Raw genomic sequence first — 19,370 nt, 5'->3', positions numbered from 1 at the left:
ATCCTTGTGATATTTTGTTTTGTTTTGTTTTTGCCTAATGGCTCTGGCTAAAACTTCCAGAACTATATTGAATAGCAGTGGTGAGAGTGGGCATCCCTGTCTGGTACCAGATCTCAGTGGAAATGCTTCCAACTTTTCCCCACTCCATAGGATGCTGGCTGTGGGTTTGTCAAAAATTGCCTTGATTGTGTTGAGGAATGTTCCTTCCATACCCAGTTTGCTTGGAGTTTTCATCATGAAAGGGTGTTGTATTTTATCAAATGCTTTCTCTGTATCTATTGAGATAATCATATGGATTTTTTAAAAAGATTTTATTTATTTGAAAGAGTTAGAGAGAGGCCGGTGCCATGGCTCACTAGGCTAATCCTCCCCCTGCGGCACCGGCACACCAGGTTCTAGTCCCAGTTGGGGCACCGGATTCTGTCCCGGTTGCCCCTCTTTCAGGCCAGCTCTCTGCTGTGGCCCAGGAGTGCAGTGGAGGATGGCCCAAGTGCTTGGGCCCTGCACCTGCATAAGAGACCGGGAGAAGCACCTGGTTCCCGGCTTCGGATCAGCGGGGTGCACCGGCCGCAGCGCACTGGCCACAGCGGCCATTGGAGGGTGAACTAACGGTAAAGGAAGACCTTTCTCTCTGTCTCTCTCTCTCTCTCTCACTGTCCACTCTGCCTGTCAAAAAAAAAAAATAATAAAATAATAAAAAAGAGTAACAGAGAGAGAGGAGAGGCAGAGAAAGAGAGAGAGAGAGGGAGAGAAGTCTTCCATCCAATGGTTCACTCCCTAGTTGGCCACAATGGCTGGAGCTGTGCCGATCCGAAGCCAGGAGCCAGGAGCTTCCTCCAGGTTTCCCATGTGGGCCCAATGACTTGGGCCACCTTCTACTGCTTTCCCAGGCCACAGCAGAGAGCTGGATTGGAAATGGAGCAGCTGGGTCTCAAACCGGTGCCTATAAGGGATGCTGGCGCCTCAGGCCAGGGCACCAACCCACTGCGCCACAGCGCTGGCCCCAATGATATGGTTTCTCTTCTGCAGTTTGTTAATGTGATGTATCACATTGATTGATTTGCGAACATTGAACCATCCCTGCATACCAGAGATAAATCCCACTTGGTCTGGGTGGATGATCTTTCTGATGTGTCGTTGGTTTCGATTGGCTATAATTTTGTTGAGGATTTTTTTTAACTTTTATTTAGTAAATATAAATTTCCAAAGTACAGTTTATGGATTACAATGGCTTTTTCCCCCCAGTAACTTCCCTCCCACCTGCAACCCTCCCAACTCCCGCTCCCTCTCCCATTCCATTCACATCAAGATTCATTTTCAATTATCTTTATATACAGAAGATCGATTTAGTATATACTAAGTAAAGAGTTCATCGGTTTGCACCCACACAGAACATAAAGTGTAAAATACCGTTTCAGTACTAGTTATAGCGTTATGTTGAGGATTTTTGCGTCTATGTTCATCATGGAAATTGGTCTGTAATTCTTTCTCTGTTGTATCTTTTTCTTGTTTAGGAATTAAGGTCCTGCTGGCTTCATAGAAGGGGTCCTGGAGGAGTCCCTCTCTCAGTTGTTTTGAGTAGCTTGAGAAGAGTTGGAGTGAGTTCTTCTTTCAATGTCTGGTAGAATTCAGCAGTGAGTCCATCCGGTCCTGGGCTTTTCTTTGTTGGGAAGGCCTCTATTATTGATTCAATTTCGGTCTTGGTTATGGGTCTGTTTAGACTTTTTGTGTCTTCATGGCTGAACTTAGGTAGGCTGTGTGTGTCCACAGCGCCGGCCCTTTGAGACAAGTATTGCAGCCGTGATTTGAAGGCTTCCGAAAGCTCTGGTTTGTGTGGTGCAGGCAAAGTTGATCCAGCGTAGAGGGCGAAGGTAACAGATTGCAAGATAAAACCGGGAGGTGAGACTGCTGTCCCCTCTCGCACCGTGATTAAAGCGTCACCCCCTAGTTAAAACTGGGTCTGGAAATTGACTTGAAACTCACTTGTTGCTGGATTTGGGGTGATGGTTGTGAAATTAAAGGATATGGTTTACATGCTGGGTAACTGCAAACTGAAGCCAGGAGTAAGCGTTCCAGGAAGACTCAGCTGGTTTTGTGCGTCTGCCGCAGGAGTGTTTTCGCGTGCATTTGTTAACGCGCCCAATTTGTGGGTTTGCAGCTGCCAAGCCCTGGCGAGGAACATAATGGCAGAGAGGTCTAAGCAGACTCTCAATTCAGAACTCCGTCGTCTGGTATTGGCCACACGAGAATCACTTTCGTATCATATCGGGGCACATCAGAAAGTCTGGGAAAACGGGGAGGGCGATTGGCACAGCCGTTTAGGCACCGCCTGGGACGCCCACACGCCACAGTGCAGTGCCCGGCTGAGTCCTGGCTGCTCCACTTCTGATCCAGCTTCCTGCCAGCACACCCCAGAGGCAGCAGGGGAAGGCACAGGTACCGGGGTCCCTGCCACCCACAGTGGAGTCCTGGGTTGAGTTCTGAGCCCCTGGATTTAGCCTGGCCCCGCCCCAGCTACCGTGGACATTGAGAGACCAACAGATGGAAGATCGTGTGCGTTCTCTCTCCTCTCTAAGAAATTTGTATTTGTTTTCATTTTATTCGAAAGAGACACAGAGAGGGAGGAAGGCAGGCAGAGAGCCTTCAGTCCCCTGATTCACTCCCCAGATGCCCACAGTAGCTGGGGCTGGGCCAGACCAAAGCCAGGGACCCAGGACTTGGTCTCGGTCTCCCAAGTGACTGGCACCTGGAGGCTCGGCTGCTGCCTGCCGGGGTGTGCACTGTCGGGGTGGGGGTGGGTGGGCGGGGCAGGGTTGGATCGGTCAGAATTTAAACCTGCTGCCTGCCAAGGTGTACACTGTCAGGGAGGTGGGGGGGGGGGCAGGGTCTGGAGCGGTCAGAATTTAAACCTGCTGTCTGCCAGGGTGTGCACTGTCGGGGGGTGGGGGTGGGTGGGCAGGGCCTGGAATGGTCAGAATTTAAACCCACTGCCTCCCAGGGTGTGCACTGTCAGGGGCGGGGGGGCAGGGTTGGAGCGGTCAGAATTTAAACCTGCTGTCTGCCAGGGTGTGCACTGTCAGGGAGGTGGGGGGGCGGTCGGGGCAGGGGCTGGATCAGTCAGAATTTAAACCCACTGCCTGCCAGGGTGTGCACTGTCAGGGAGGTGGGGGGGGCGGGGCGGGGTTGGAGCTGTCAGAATTTAAACCCACTGCCTCCCAGGGTGTGCACTGTCGGGGGGTGGGGGTGGGTGGGCGGGGCAGGGTTGGATCGGTCAGAATTTAAACCCACTGCCTCTCAGGGTGTGCACTGTCAGGGACGTGGGCAGGGCAGGGTTGGAGCTGTCAGAATTTAAACCAGGCCTCCATCCAGTTTGGGGTGCTGGGGTCCCAAGCTATGATTTAGCCACTGAACCACCTGCCTCCTCCCTCCCTCCAACTTTCTAATAAATAAAAACTTAGAAAGAAGATGGTTTGTGGGACATGGAATTGGAAGGTAAGCCTGGGGTCTGTGGTCCTCGCCTTCGGGGCTGTAACTGACCCTCGCTGTCGTCCTCTGCCGCAGGGTGGCCACCGACCACAACGTGGACAACACCACGGAGATCCTCAGGGAGTGGCTGCGCAACGTGCGGGATCTGTACCACTACGTGGAGTGGCGGCCCATGGACAAGCCCGAGTGAGTAGCCGGGGCCAGCCCTGCCCACCCGGGCGGGCACTTCCTCCGCTCGGCCTCCGCGCCCGGGTCTCGGCGGGCTGCAGAGCCTGCCCTGTCTCCCCGCTGCACCGCCCAGCCCCCCTCCTCTGCACTCTGCAGCCACCAGCTCACACACAGATCTCCAGGCGGTGGGGGTTTATGAACACGGATGTGGTTGCCCATGTTTTGAGGACAACCCTTTTGTCCTTGGGGTGGATGTTCAGCACACCCGCGTCCGTGCTGGTGTGGGGGGTCTGAGTCCTGGCTCCACTCCCATCCCAGCTTCCTGTAAGTGTGCACCCTGGGAGGCAGCGGCCACGGTCCGGTGCCCGGGCCCCTGCACCCACGGGGGAGACCTGGATGGAGCTCCTGGCTCCTGCCTCTGGCCTGGCCTGCCTGTGGCAGGAGAGTGAGCCGCAGGTTCTTTCGTGGTCTCTGCCTTTTGGATAAATGAATAGATAGCGTGAACAAAACAAAGCCAGCCTTTTAGACGCGAGGGCATAGTGAAAGTCGTGTGCTGTCTACACGCGTGGCGCTGTGTTTGCCAGCACTGCATGGCAAGCGTGGAAGGCTTTCTCTTTCTTTCTTTCTTTTTTTTTTTTTTTGAAGATTTATTTCATTTATTTGATAGAGTTACAGAGAGACGTAGAGCCAGAGAGAGGGAGGGAGGGAGAGGGGGGGAGAGGGAGAGAGGGAGAGAGGGAAAGGTGTCTTCCATTCTGGTGGTTCACTCCCCAAATGACCGCAGCAGCCAGAGCTGGGCTGATCCAAAGCCTGGAGCTGCTTCCAGGTCTCCCATGGGGTGCAGGGCCCAAGTGCCATCCTCCACTGCTCTCCCAGACCACAGCAGAGAGCTGGATCGGAAGAGGAGCAGCCGGGACTAGAACCGGCGCCCATATGGGATGCGGGCCCTGCAGGCTGGGGCTTTACCCGCTACACCACAGAGCCGGCCCCTCCTCCTCTCTCACTGCGCTGTTGTGTGTGGGGACCGCCGCTCCGAGGCCACGCCACAGGGTCCACGAGGAGCCAGAGCTAGTCCTCAGAAACGCGGGCGTATCGTGGAGACACCCTGTGTAGATTTCAATTTTCTGGCACCAAATAGGCCTTTTGATTCCATTCCCACAACTTTCTGAGGTGCCCGGGGACGGACGTTTTCACCTGAGTGATTTCTGAGCTGTTTCCGCCCTCGGGTGACCCCACGTGCCGTGGGCCGTCGAATGAATCTGCCCCAATACGAGTGACGCAGTTCCAGCTCTGTAGAAGCACTCCAGTGCCACAGGCCGGAGGCCAGGCCCCTGAGGCTTGTAGTTAAAGACCCCAGGAGGCCGGCGCCGCGGCTCACTAGGCTAATCCTCCGCCTTGCAGTGCCGGCACACCGGGTTCTAGTCCCGGTCGGGGCGCCGGATTCTGTCCCGGTTGCCCCTCTTCCAGGCCAGCTCTCTGCTGTGGCCCGGGAGTGCAGTGGAGGATGGCCCAGGTGCTTGGGCCCTGCACCCGCATGGGAGACCAGGAAAAGCACCTGGCTCCTGGCTCCTGCCATCGGATCAGCGTGGTGCGCCGGCCGCAGCGCGCCAGCTGAGGCAGCCACTGGAGGGTGAACCAACGGCAAAGGAAGACCTTTCTCTCTGTCTCTCTCTCTCACTGTCCACTCTGCCTGTCAAAAAAAAAAAAAAAAAAGATAAAGACCCCAGGAGCTTGGCGCCATGTTTCCTGTTAGATCCGCCTCGTCCGGAATGTCCCCTCCCTGTCCACCCCAGGCTGCCGCCAATGCGGGCCCAGGCAGGGGCTTTGCCTCTCGGCCCCTCCCGGCTCTGCAGGCACAGGGCTGCCTCCCTCCCTCCTGACTCCATGGTGTGTCTTCCTGCTCCTCCTTTGGTGAGCGGACAGGGCCAGACCTGCCCAGGAGCTGCGCCGTGCACAGCGGGAGTCAGGAAACGCGCGGCTCGCTGGACGCTCCCCGTGGTGCCGTGCCCGTGGCAGGTTCCACGCCGACACTTGCGGATGAGCAAACGAGCGAGCCTGTGTGAGACTTTCCCTCGCAAACGTTCCCAGCTTTGCCAGTCCCACCTCCAGAGCTGCAGAAGGCGTGCGTTCCCAGCATACGTCGTGTGGCAGAGCCAGATGGGCATTGTGGTCAGAAACGCGTTCCAGACCAAACGTCTGTTCTGGTCTCTCGGAAACTGTCGGCACGCGGGTGCCGGGTGTTTCTCACCGAGCTCAGTGGAACGGAGAAGCGTGAGCAGGCAGCGTTTCCAGTGTGCCCCAAGTTCCTTGGAGCCGCCTGGGCCTCGTTTTGAAGCAGGCACCAGACCCTGGGCAAGCCCTCCGCACGTGTTTCCCAGCGAGGGTCGTGTGCGGCACACCAGGGAGGCCTTGTTTGTTGGCAGTGTGTTCGGAAAAGCAGGAGTCCCGCCGACGGTCACGGAGGGGTCAGACGTTGCGGAGAATTTCCATGCTGTCTGTGACTTTACCACCCCCGCGGGGACAGTCCGGCTCGGCGTTTTGTGACTCCTCACTAAACAAATGCATGGCTGGACGCGCTGGCCAGCGTGGGCTCCTGTGACAGCATCGACGTCCACTTGGGCTGGGCGCTCTCGGGAGGAGCCTGGCCTGGCCGTGCTGTGCTGTGGACAGAGCGCCCGGTGACCTCATGGGTGTGTCAGGCTCTGTGGAAACACTGACCGAGCCGCCGCCCATAAACAGCGCTTTTCCCTGGGAAACTCGATCCTCAACCCCCGAGGGCACGACGGATAAAACTGGAGTTTGGGGGCTAACCTGCTGGCTTGAGCCCGGCTCGCGCCCGTACCCACCGGGACGCTGGCCCCCGACCCAGCCGAGCTGCGGCACCATCGTCATCTGAGAGACGGGCAGACTAGCGGCACCCCTCCCAGGGCTCCGGGGCCCCCAAAATTCCCCGGGTGCCCCCCAGAGCAGGTGCTGGCACCACGGCGCCCCGGCTCCCCCCGGCTGTCCTTGGAGGTCCCGTGACAGTGCCCCCGCCCCAGGGCCGACAGGGGCGACTTCCGTCAGGTGAACGTGCCGTAGACGCCGCGCGGCCAGCGCCCCGTAGGCACAAGCTCTTGTCCTGGCTCTTGCAGGTCTTACCCCGACGAGATCGGACCGAAGCATTGGCCGAGCTCGCGGTTCGCCCACGTCATGAAGCTGCGACAGGCAGCCCTTCGAGCTGCGAGGGAGAAGTGGTCGGACTACGTTCTGGTAAAAGCAGACGTTTGCTTTCTTGACGGCTGCCACCCAGGATGGGCCCAGGTCGGGCTCCAGACCCAGCAGCGCGGGGCAGTCGGAACAACCGCCGGTACAGGCGCTGCCGCCACTGCTAAGGGCCCACGGGAGACGCTGGGGGCTTCACACTGGGAGCCTGGAGCCCCCCTCGGCCTGCCCCCTGGCACACGTGGCAGGAGCCTGGAGCCCCCCTCGGGCCGCCCCCTGGCACGCGTGGCGGGAGCCTGGAGCCCCCCTCGGCCTGCCCCCTGGCACACGTGGCAGGAGCCTGGAGCCCCCCTCGGGCCGCCCCCTGGCACGCGTGGCGGGAGCCTGGAGCCCCCCTCGGGCCGCCCCCTGGCACGCGTGGCGGGAGCCTGGAGCCCCCCTCGGGCCGCCCCCTGGCACGCGTGGCGGGAGCCTGGAGCCCCCCTCGGGCCGCCCCCTGGCACGCGTGGCAGGAGCCTGGAGCCCCCCTCGGGCCGCCCCCTGGCACGCGTGGCGGGAGCCTGGAGCCCCCCTGGGAACGCGCGGCCGGCACGAATGACTGTGCAGAGGCGCCGACTGTCCCCAGCGTCGTGCGGGGAGGGGACCGCAGCATGTGGGTGAACACCGCCCGCGGCAAGGATGAGCGCCGCTTCTTTCTGTCTGGCAAAACCTGAGGGCGCTGCGGATCCCTGGGAGTGGAGGCACAGGCGCTCAGGTTGGTGAAAAGCACTGAAACCCCCAGTTTTCTCATTAATTCGCCTTTTTCATGAGCTTACGGACGACCCCTTGTATGCGGGGATTTCAACCTGTTTTTGCATCAGACAAATTTATCTTTGAAGTATGTTTTCCGTATGGGCTCATAACGTAAAAGCTCTCGTAGCGTTTTTGAAGGTACAGTTCGGCGTGGCAGTTTCTGTTTTATGCCAGGACCTGTCGTTACCGCGTCTCTAAATGAATCCGTGTGAACGTGGACTTGAGCTTAGCACGGGCTGTGTCTGCATTGCTGGGGGAGGGTTGGATAAAGCACTGGAGACAGGGCTGCTCCTTGCAACCTTGGACGTGGCGCTGTGCCATGCGTCTGTGGCCACTGCCGTGAGACCCTGTGCCTGCCGGGCACTCGTGAGAAGGTCGGGGTAGGGTGGGCTGCAGGGGGTGGGAGCCATGCGCTTCTTGCAGTGAAACCAGCCACGGCAGCGCCGGCTCCTCGCTCGGCTCCTCAGGCAGCCGAGCATGTGGCAGTGGGAGCGCGGTCTCGGGTCCGGATGAGCCGCTGTGGGCTCCCAGGGATGACTGGTTCCCGCCGACGTGGCACAGGGCCTGCCGTCCTGGACCCCGGCCCCGGAAGTGCCCCGCCTGACTCTGTCCCCCTCCCAGTTCATAGATGTGGACAACTTCCTGACCAACCCACAGACCCTCGGGCTGCTGATGGCAGAAAACAAGACGATCGTGGCGCCCATGCTGGAGTCCCGGGGCCTCTACTCCAACTTCTGGTGCGGGATCACACCTCAGGCAAGTCCCGGCTCGGCAACCCCGCCTCGCTTCCTCCCGCAAGCCCCCTGCGACTGTGTCGCCAGGGCCAGCGCCTCCCAGAAGGTAGTGGGGTCAGGACCGACCCCACAATGCCACGGGCATCGATGGTCACCGAGGAGAGACCCATGGGCTCAGCCTCGGGAGCGCGCTGGGATTCGGGCTCCTGCCCCCATTCCAGGACTTTGTAAAATAATTTCTCATGAGAACACTATGGAAAAATCCAGAAATGGTGTGAAGTAAACAAGGCCGAGCACCGTTCACCCGCAGGGCTGTCAGAAAGCCGTCCGCGTGCCCGTCCGCAGTGACGGGCACCGAGTCACTGTGGTACCCAGGTTCTGCTCTGGTGGCGCCCCCACGGCGCACCTGGATTCTCCCCACGTGAGTGATTTCCAGGCGCTGCTGGGAAGTGAGCCAGGGAGAGTCTAAGTGTCTCCGATCCTCGGTATCTGGCCAGCTCATTCCAAAGCAATCCAGTCATCGCCTTGGGGCTCGTGTTTCCACAGTTCTAGTTAAAGCCAAGTTCTGAGTTCCCGTTGTCTCCCTTTTCCCTGGTGAAGTCTGCGCAGCGGGGGCTCGGCCTCGGGTGCCTGACACTGAGCCGTGTCGTACACGGCACGGGAATGCCGGGTAAAGGCGTGCCGAGGCCGGGAGTTGCGTGTTGGCTGGTCCCCGTGGCTGAAGGGCTGGCGTCTGAGACTCCTCTTTGGTTCTCTTTGGCTTGGTTGAGGTGGAGGAGGCCGGCGCCGTGCTGGTCCAGTTGAACAGCTGTCCCTGGGCACCCCTGACTGGCACCCGCCACATGTGATGGGGACGCTGTCACCAGGCAGACGGCTTCGGTTTCGCTGATGCTGAGGGCAAGGCTGGGTGGAAGTGGCTTCCGGCTGAGGTGCCGTCGCCGCGGTGACCGCTAAGGGGGCTTCACGCCACCAACCTGTCCACAGGTTCGCAAAACTCAAGATCTGAGCGTGCGTGGCTCCAGTGGGTGCCCCGGGTGAGGGTCCTCTCCCGTCGCAGCTACTTCCTGGTTCCCGGAGATGCTGAGTGCGTCTCGTCAGCCCCGCTGGGAGGCGGGAAGCTGTGGTTACACAGAAGCCCGTGCCGGGCGATCGGCAGGCCCGCACGTTCACGAGTGCACGGGCCGGGCCGCCCCGGCTACCATGCTCCCCGAGCCCTGTCGTCCCCTTGTCTGCCTCCGTCTTCAAGTAGGAGAAATGCGCTCACTGATTTTCCACAGCGAAACAGTTCTGGCCCACGTGGGCCGACTCTGCATTTTGTCGGTCTGCTTTGGCTCTCCCGTCCTTGGCAGCCGCAGGGGCAGCCGGGACTTCATAAGCCCCAGGCCGCCCAGGTGTACCCAGAGCCGAAAACGGACCCGCCACACGTGACCTTGGTGGTGTCTGGTGGGCAAATGGGATTGTTTCTGACAAGACGCAGTCCTGCGGGGAGACCCGGCCTCTGCCGCCTGCCGCTTCCCGCCCGGCCCTGCCCGCGGCACTCGGTCAGCCCCCATCGCCCTGTGCAGGCAGAACCTCACGCTAAAGGCTGACACAAAACTGTAGGGATGGCGGCGCTGCCGTGGAGACCAGACTCCCAGAGCCGCTCCCCAGCCCCACCACGCGGTCCCCGGCCCGGCCTGGGACGCCGACCGAGCAGCCCTGCCCCGGTTCCGACCCCGAGGTTCGGCCTGGGCTCTCTGGGGCTCACGTCTTCCGGCTCTTGTCGCTGGCCTTCTCCCTGTCGCTGGTGGATGTCTGCTGCAATGTTCTGAAGGGGCGGTCCCAGGGGCCGCAGGGCGCAGGCTGGGCGCCTGGGTGCTGGCTGGCACCGCGCTGGGAACCGCGAGGACTTCCTCCTCCACTGAGTGTTGTACAGCCAGTGCCAGCCGGTGCCAGCCGGTGCCGGCAGTGCCGCAGACGTGCCCTCCAGGGAGCCTGCCTCAGATGGCTTCCCACCGTTTCCCGGAGGGGATTTCAGCTGTGGGTGTGGTCAGGTTGTGGTCGGTGCCTCTGGAGCGTGAGGCCGATATTAATATTAACAATAACTATTAATGACAACACTCAAAGGGGGTCGGGTTCCTGGGGATGGTCGGGGAGGCAGCCAGGAAGGCGTGGGGGAGACCGCGGCTCCACGGGTCTGGGCAGGCACCTTCGCTGGAAGACCCCGGGCACCCTGCGCTGGCTGAGGAATTGGGGTGCCGGCCGCTGTGTGAGGCGCCATTTGATGGCACAGCTGTAAGCACTTTTCAGGGTTTACCGGCAAAGCCACGGAGCAGACGGGGGAGGAGGCGGGCCAGCGAGGTTGAGCCCCCCGAGCCCGAGCTGAGCAGTGCCGGGCACGGCCGGCAGCTGACGGGGTTGGAACTGGGGAGTCCGGCCCCAGAACCGCCCCGCCCCCCTTCTCAATACTGAAACTCCGTCGTGACTCAGGAGCCAAGGCCAGGAGCTGCGCCAGCACCGGGATCCTCTCGGATCCCAGGGCCCTGGGAGTGGCCTTGTCTACGGGCAGGTCGGGCCAGGGGTGGGTGTGTGTGTGCGTGCACGCATGTGTGCCCGTGTGCGTGTGCCCATGTGCATGGTGGGGGCAGCACCACCGGGGCTTCCGTGCCAGCAGCCGGCAGAGCCCCGCCCCCATGAGCCCAGCCCCCGTGAGCCCAGCCCCCACGTGCTCTCTGCCAGGGCTTCTACCGGCGGACGCCCGACTACCTGCCGATCCGGGAGTGGAAGCGCACGGGCTGCTTCCCGGTGCCCATGGTGCACTCCACCTTCCTCATCGACCTGCGCAAGGAGGCGTCCGGCAGGCTGGCCTTCTACCCCCCGCACCCCGACTACACCTGGACCTTCGACGACATCATCGTCTTCGCTTTCTCCAGCAGGCAAGCAGGTACCACCCGGCAGTGCCGTGCCAGCGCCCTCTGTGCGGCTGTCTCGATGCCGGGGTCCACTGGGTGGAGCTGCGGTGGTGGTGGTGGTGGTGCTGGGAGCCTGGGAGCTGCACTACGGCGCCCCTGTGTGGCTGCTGTGTGCCATGGGAGTCCCTCTGCTAGGAAACTTGACGGAGATGCTGACCGCTTGCCCCCGGGACCAGACTGTGTGTTCCCTCTCGGAGGCGCCTGGGCTGCTGGCGTGGTCCCTCGCAGTCGTCAGGACCTGGGCCCCTTCCTGCCTGCCCGGAGCTGGGGATTCCCAGACGCCTCTCCCCGGGGTGCAGCCCAGCCCTGGAGAGAGAAACCGGGACACCCAGACGTCAACCCCCACCTGTCGGCCACGGTTACAGGACGGCCCCCAGCAATGGGGCGCCCCCAGCCCCTTGCTGTGGTGGAGGCGGGACAGTGGCCTGGAGTGACAGCAGCGACCCTGGGGGGTGGCTTCCCTCCCTCTCCTTTGTCCAAGGGAGGGGCCCGGCCCCCAGGAGGGCTTCCGCTGAACAGTGCCCTGTGATGTTTGCGCTTTCCTGCAGCCTCCATCACGGAGCCGAGTTCCAGTCGCTCCCCGGGTGCCAGCCCACACCACACTGCCCCTCACGGAAGATGGGCACCGGCACCTGCCAGTTGGCCCGAGTGCCCGGGTCCTGACACTGGCCTCACTCCCGTGTGCCGGCCCCCGGCCTGCCCGCAGACGCGGGTCCCTTCACCTGCCCCCCGGATTGGTGCCCGGTGTCGGAGGTGTTCTCCTCAACCAGCCTTGATGACACCTCGCCCTGGGCTTAGTTTTGTCATCGCCGCTGCCATCCGCCACTCGCTCCTGCTCCCCACAGGCTGCCCCCAGAGGGTTTGCTCATCCGTTCACTTACAGGTTTGCAGGATGTCACTGCGGGAGCCGCCCGGCCCCAGGGTGCTCCCGACAGCCCCTCCCTGCCCCCTCCCTTCCTCTCCCTCCACCGTCCATGTCCGCCGTGCGTGTCAGAGAATGCCTTCTGGGACCCTCGCCCTGGAGGGCTCGCAAGGCTGGGCATCGTAGCCCCTTTGCACGAGGCTCTGGGAAGTAAAGTGGAAAAGGGGCTCCTGGCTGGGCGACCTAGATACTAATCCTGTGACGCTGAGGGGAGCTGGACGTGAGCCAGCAGCCGAGCCAGGGCGCTCGCTCGGTGAAGGCAGAAGTGGCAGTGACTGGCGCTGGCCGGATCCACGCCGCAGTCGGCACAGGCAGAGGACAAAGGCTCTTTTGTGTCCCTGCTGTCCTCGTCGCTGGCAGGAGACAGCCTCGCCTGAACTGGCAGGTGCCCGGCCGGCACGAGACAGGGCAGTCGCCAGGCCGACGCCGAGCTCGGGAAGACACGGGTGCTTTTGGAAAGTCGCCGGTGAGACGCGTGGGTGCGGGGACCAGGCGTCCTCACGCGTTCCTTTCAGCGTGGCGATCCCCGCGGCTGTCAGGCCTGTCCGGTGCCAGACCCGCACGGGGTGGCCGGGGCGGCCTGGCTGTGGTGAACGCGAGCCCGGCCCAAGGACCCGGCCCCTGGCGCCGTCCCAGCGCGGTGTCTCCGGAGGGCTGTGAAGGGGCCAGTGTCCCCTGACGACCTGGTTCTGGAAGCTCTGTGTGTGTTGGCGCACTCCCCGTCCGTCCGTGCCTGCCGCGGGAGGAAATGCAACCCAGGAGGCTGGCGAGAGCCTGGGTTTCCTTTGTTCTGCTGGGCCCCTGCCAGCCCTGCAGGCTTTCCTGTTTGCGCGCACATCAAACGTAGGCTCGTCCTGTCCCTCACCCCTGACTTCCCGGGAGCACTCCAGTCCGCCAGCTCTCATCCAAGCCCTGCCGTCAATTCAGATGGCGAGCGCGCCATCGCCTTAGAAAAACCCGGTCTCCTGGGGCTGGGGAGCGTCCCCTTCTCGCTAAGGCGCGTTTCCGAGGCTCCAGACAGCCGGTGCCAGTGTCCACGCCGATGCCAAGCTCAGTGCCGGCTCCAGGGCAGCGCCCTCCCGCGCTGTCCCCGGCGGGCGTTGTCTGACTGTCGGCTCTGTCCCCCGTGTCCCCAGGTGTCCAGATGTACCTCTGCAACCGCGAGCACTACGGCTACCTGCCCATCCCCCTGAAGCCCCACCAGACGCTGCAGGAGGACGAGGACGACCTGGTCCACGTGCAGATCGAAGCGATGAGTGAGTGACGGGAGCCGGGCGGCTCCTGCCCCCTGCCAGCTGCTCCCCACCGGCCACTCTCCCCAGGGGACCGAGTTGGGCAGGGCCTTTGCTAAGGGACTTCGTGTCCTGCTGGAGGGCCGGGCGAGAGCAGAGCCGTGGTGTGGGGGTTGGCGGGAGCCCCCGCTCAGCTGCTCTGCGATGCCGCCGTGGGTAAGCAGCCTCCTCCGCGGCAGAGGGACGTGGATCCCAGGGTTCTGAGCGGCTGCGCCGCGACGGACAGGGAAGCGCCAGGCACAATGGCGGCGGCCACGGCTCCTGACGCGACAGGCGCCACGCTGTCCCGTGCGTCCCCGAGACCCGTGGGGCGGTTCCTCAGCCCACAGCAGAGGGGCGATGCAGTGTTGAGACCTGAAGACTGCAGGGCTGCCCCAGGACAGCGCGGGCATACGCTCTCTCCGTGCCCCCACCCTTACCCACGTGCTCTAGCGTGGAGTAGGAACTGCTCTACTGGGGAGTCATGGTCTGGTGTCACAGACCCACGGAGCCTGGGGAGGGGCCGGCACGCCCTCCATCGGCAGTGTGGGGTGGATGAGTGCGTGGGCCCAGCTGGGAGACCCTGATGCAGGCCGAGCTCGGACCCCCCGTCTGTGGAGGCCTTGAGCGCAGGGACCTCGGGCTGCAGGTGGGTTCAGGAGTTCACTCCAGGCCGAGGGCAGGAGGAGGAGGGACTGTGGGTGGGCACCGGTGCTGGGCTCCGCCGGGGGTGGAGAGAGCACCTCGGACATCACGTGGCAAACGGGCAAGGGACACGGGGACATGGGGACGCGGGGACGTGGGGACACGGGGGCGTGGGGATGTGGGGACGTGGGGACGTGGGGACGCAGGAACGTGGGAACGTGGGGACGTGGGGACGCGGGGACATGGGGACGCGGGGACGCGGGGACGTGGGGACGCAGGAACGTGGGGACGTGGGGATGCGGGGACGCAGGGACGCGGGGACATGGGGACATGGGGACGTGGGGACGCAGGAACGTGGGGACGTGGGGACGCAGGAACATGGGGACGTGGGGACGTGGGAACGTGGGGACGCGGGGACGTGGGGACGTGGGGATGTGGGGACGCAGGGATGTGGGGACACGGGGGACATGGGGATGCGGGGACGTGGGGACGCGGGGACGTGGGGACGCAGGGACGTGGGGATGCAGGGACATGGGGACGCAGGAACGTGGGGACGTGGGGACGCAGGGACGCAGGAACATGGGGACGTGGGGATGTGGGGACGTGGGGACATGGGGACGCGGGGACGTGGGGACGCAGGGACATGGGGACGTGGGGACACAGGGATGTGGGGATGCAGGGACATGGGGACGCAGGGACGTGGGGACGCAGGGACGTGGGGACATGGGGACGTGGGGATGTGGGGACGCGGGGACGTGGGGACGCGGGGACGTGGGGACGCGGGGACGCGGGGACGTGGGGACGTGGGGACGCAGGGATGTGGGGACGCAGGGACATGGGCATCCGAGCTGCAGCAGCAGCGGCAGGGATGGAGGGGACGCCGTGGAGCAAATGGAACGGCAGAGGACGGAGAAGTGCCAGGCCGCCGGCAGGTGTGCACAGGGAGGCGGGAGGAAGCCCCGCGCGTGCAGATGCTCACGTCCGCCGAGAGTGGAACCTGCCGGCGCGAGGCAGGGGAGGTTGGAAAAGGACGCCGGGCCTTTGCTTTCAGACGGGGCGGGGGGTTGGGGGGTGCGTCTTCCCTGCTGCCCTGCACGCACACTGACTTCCTTCTTGTCGCGTCCATCCAGGACCTGGCCCAGGCCCGTCAGAGAGCAGACGCCCCACGTCTGTGGGGAGCGATGAGTGATTCGGTGATGGCACCAGGCGCTGGGCCCCAGGTCCCCGTGCTGTCGAGTTGGCCCTTAGGGTCTCGTCTGTGGGTTTCTTGAATGCAACAGCTGCAGGTGTTCCAGCCCTGGAGGACCAGGGTGCTGACTCACTGCCTGGCATCTGGGGCACCTGTGGCATGTGGCCTGGGGGGAGGCACGTGGTTGGTGCCAGACACGTGAATGAATTTGTGAGTGAGGGCATGACAGCTGCGCTGCCCAGAGTAGCGACCTCAGCCCGGGCTCTGTCACTGCCAATGGTGGGACAACTTCCAGGGGCCTTAATCCTCTGTCCACAGAGTGACAGTACCAGGGACCTGGCAGGGTAAGAGGAACAAACCCAGTAAACGTGTCAGCTCCACAGCGGGTGTCCCAGTGCTGTGTCCACGTGCACAGTGAGTGTCCCAGTGCTGTGTGTTCACGTGCACAGTGAGTGTCCCAGTGCTGTGTGTCCACGTGCACAGTGGGTGTCCCAGTGCTGTGTCCACATGCACAGTGAGTGTCCCAGTGCTGTGTCCACGTGCACAGTGAGTGTCCCAGTGCTGTGTCCACGTGCACAGTGGGTGTCCCAGTGCTGTGTGTCCACCTGCACAGTGAGTGTCCCAGTGCTGTGTGTCCACGTGCACAGTGAGTGTCCCAGTGCTGTGTGTCCACGTGCACAGTGTGTGTCCCAGTGCTGTGTGTCCACGTGCACAGTGAGTGTCCCAGTGCTGTGTGTCCATGTGCACAGTGAGTGTCCCAGTGCTGTGTGTCCACGTGCACAGTGGGTGTCCCAGTGCTGTGTCCACGTGCACAGTGAGTGTCCCAGTGCTGTGTGTCCACGTGCACAGTGAGTGTCCCAGTGCTGTGTCCACGTGCACAGTGAGTGTCCCAGTGCTGTGTGTCCACGTGCACAGTGAGTGTCCCAGTGCTGTGTGTCCACGTGCACAGTGAGTGTCCCCAGTGCTGTGTGTCCATGTGCACAGTGAGTGTCCCAGTGCTGTGTCCACGTGCACAGTGAGTGTCCCAGTGCTGTGTGTCCATGTGCACAGTGAGTGTCCCAGTGCTGTGTGTCCACATGCACAGCGGGTGTCCCAGTGCTGTGTGTCCACGTGCACAGTGAGTGTCCCAGTGCTGTGTCCACGTGCACAGTGGGTGTCCCAGTGCTGTGTGTCCACGTGCACAGTGAGTGTCCCAGTGCTGTGTGTCCACGTGCACAGTGAGTGTCCCAGTGCTGTGTGTCCACGTGCACAGTGAGTGTCCCAGTGCTGTGTCCACGTGCACAGTGGGTGTCCCAGTGCTGTGTGTCCACGTGCACAGTGGGTGTCCCAGTGCTGTGTGTCCACGTGCACAGCGGGTGTCCCAGTGCTGTGTGTCCACGTGCACAGTGGGTGTCCCAGTGCTGTGTGTCCACGTGCACAGTGGGTGTCCCAGTGCTGTGTCCACGTGCACAGTGTGTGTCCCAGTGCTGTGTGTCCACGTGCACAGTGGGTGTCCCAGTGCTGTGTGTCCACGTGCACAGTGGGTGTCCCAGTGCTGTGTCCACGTGCACAGTGTGTGTCCCAGTGCTGTGTGTCCACGTGCACAGTGAGTGTCCCAGTGCTGTGTGTCCACGTGCACAGTGAGTGTCCCAGTGCTGTGTCCACGTGCACAGTGAGTGTCCCAGTGCTGTGTGTCCACGTGCACAGTGGGTGTCCCAGTGCTGTGTGTCCACGTGCACAGTGGGTGTCCCAGTGCTGTGTCCACGTGCACAGTGAGTGTCCCAGTGCTGTGTCCACGTGCACAGTGGGTGTTGCTACTGTCACACCTCCGTTAGCTGCCTGACTAGGTGCTGCCCTGCTGTCGTCCTCGGCTCCCCAGGAGCTGTCATCTCAGAGTGGGCGGGGCCTAGGAGGGTCTCGGTACACAGGCGCGAGCGTGCTGTCTGTCACTGATGAGCACAGCTGGGTGCTGGGGGTGAACATCTTGGAGGAGCCCTGTGGCTAAGTCGCCTGTGTCTCACATCCGAGCACCAGATCCGACTCCTGCCCCAGCTTCGGGGGCCCGGGAATGTAGCGCAGACGCGGGAGGCAGCGGTGATGGCCCAAGCGACTGGGTCTCTGCTGCCCACACGGGAGCCCTGGACGGAGCTCCGGGTCCTGGCCCCCGCTCCGGCCGCTGCAGGCACTGGGGTGTGGCGTGGTGGTTGGAAGTGGCTTGTCTTTCCCTCTCACTCTTAACTGTCAACCTGCACGCGCCTGCCCAGTGGTGGCCCCTTGCTTTTATCTGCTCTGATTATGATTTTGCTAAAGTCCCACATTCTGAATTAGTTTAGAAATTATTTTCCCTTAAACTCTGTGAGCATTTTTAAAAGAGAGTTATTTATTTGAAGGCAGAGTCGCAGAGAGAGAGAGAGAGAGAGGTCTTCCATCGCTGGGTCACTGCCCAGTGACCGCAGAGGCTGGGCCTGGGCCAGGCTGAAGCCAGGGGCTCCACACGGCGATGCGTGGAGGGAGCAGCCGTGACTTACGCAGGGGAGAAATTTCCACGCAGAAGGATCGGCAGTGGGGGGCTGCAGGGGGAGACCAAGCCCTGGCGGAGAGGCCTTGGTCACGCGGAACGTTCCGGCCACGCCGGGAGCTTGGATCTCGGGCACCGTGCCCGTGGCTGTGGCCTGGTGTGGTCTGGCGCCTGGAAAGAAGGCGCCTGCACGGGCGTGGGCGTGCAGGGCCCTGCGTCCCCCGGCGGAGCCGACAGGCGGGGGCCGGGACCAGGAGCAGGCAGGTGTTGGGGTGTTTCGGTGGCAAAGCCACAGGACCTGCGGAGGTCTGAATGCGAGAGTGACCCCAGGTTTGGGGCTGGCGCCCCACTTCCCGAGATGGGAGAAGACTCCGAGGGCCGTCTGGGGCGCGAAAGCTGAGCTGTTTGTCAGGCATCCGATGGGGGGCGGGCAGGAGACTGTGGAGTTGAGGGAGGAGGCGGACATCTGCGGACCCTTGGGAGGCCGTGGGAAGCCGCGGGCGGCATGAGCTCATGGAGTCGAAGGACGCGCAAGAGAGGACGGATCCCCGGGGACGACGGCCAGCCAGCTGCGGGGAGGAAGGGAGGAGGGGAGGACGAGGACGGGAGCAGTGTTTCCAGGAGCCTGGAGCGGCCGGCAGCCAGGCACAGGAAGACAGGGGCGAGTCCGCGCTGGCCGTGCGAGAGCCCCTCAGTGCAGCCCCAGGGCCCCAGCCCCAGGGAGCCAGGGAGCCAGTGGGAGGGAGAGAGGGGGAAGAGTGGAGGCGGGACCATGGCCCCTAGGGCAAGAGCGATGGTGGATCTGCCTGTATCGCTGGTTGTGTGAGACGAGACCACTGGAGCAGGTTTCCACGCTGAGGAGAAGGGCCCAAGTGAGAGCCGTGCTGCCCCCTGCGGACTGAGGTGGCACCTGCAGGGACAGGTGCGCCTGAGGGTGCACAGCAGGTGGGGTCAGAAGGCAGCTCTAAGCTGACCCTGAATACCTTCCCCGGGCAGGAGCAGCCCAGGTGTGGGCTGGGAAGAGACGCTGATGGTTTCAGGAGAAAGAGGCACAGTGAACAGAACAGGTCACTCCGGGGTGGGCGAGCGAGCTGGCCACGGAAGCTCGTGGCGTTGTCTGACATCAGCTGTGACTCATGGGAAAATGCGGTTCAAGCCGGGTCTTATCGGGCGAGAGCCGGGGAAGGGAGCTGGGAGTCTCCCGAGGCAGTGGTTGGGTTACAAAGCGTAGGCAGGAGTCCGAGGTCAGAGCGAGGACGCGGTGTGGTCCCAGGCGGACAGCACTGTGCCCATCCCCCCACGGGAACTGGCTCCCTGTGCTTCGGGAGCCGGGCAGAGACTGGCAGGCGCCAGAGCCTGTGGGCGGGAGGGGTGTAGATGTGGAGGAGGCGGGAGGCCCCTGGGGGGGCAGCTCTCAGACACCTGCCCCAGTGCCGAGGCTTTGAGGCAACAGCGTTGCAGGTGGCTTCCCAAGGGCGCTGGGTCCCACGCCGAGCCCCTGTTCTGCTCGC

At 62.7% G+C, this 19,370-nt stretch overlaps 1 protein-coding gene across 5 annotated transcripts in view; it reads left to right on the top strand.

Moving 5' to 3' along the window:
• Nucleotides 1–19,370, top strand: part of COLGALT2 (collagen beta(1-O)galactosyltransferase 2) — an 80,153-nt gene that overhangs the window by 39,256 nt on the left and 21,527 nt on the right. For 4 of the 5 annotated variants that reach the window (XM_070055009.1, XM_070055008.1, XM_070055007.1 and 1 more), the window contains exons 2-6: nucleotides 3,562–3,672; nucleotides 6,789–6,906; nucleotides 8,272–8,406; nucleotides 11,103–11,307; nucleotides 13,394–13,513. In XM_070055009.1, the coding sequence (XP_069911110.1) occupies nucleotides 3,562–3,672; nucleotides 6,789–6,906; nucleotides 8,272–8,406; nucleotides 11,103–11,307; nucleotides 13,394–13,513 (689 nt within the window). Of the gene's footprint in view, nucleotides 1–1,579; nucleotides 1,599–3,561; nucleotides 3,673–6,788; nucleotides 6,907–8,271; nucleotides 8,407–11,102; nucleotides 11,308–13,393; nucleotides 13,514–19,370 lie in introns of those variants that run through there. The other variant, XM_070055011.1, reaches the window with a different exon arrangement.

The sequence above is a fragment of the Oryctolagus cuniculus genome, chromosome 13, assembly GCF_964237555.1.
Source record: "Oryctolagus cuniculus chromosome 13, mOryCun1.1, whole genome shotgun sequence".
NCBI lineage: Eukaryota > Metazoa > Chordata > Mammalia > Lagomorpha > Leporidae > Oryctolagus > Oryctolagus cuniculus.
The sequence above is the reverse complement of the archived record's forward strand: the minus strand, read 5'-3'. Positions and strand labels throughout refer to the sequence as shown.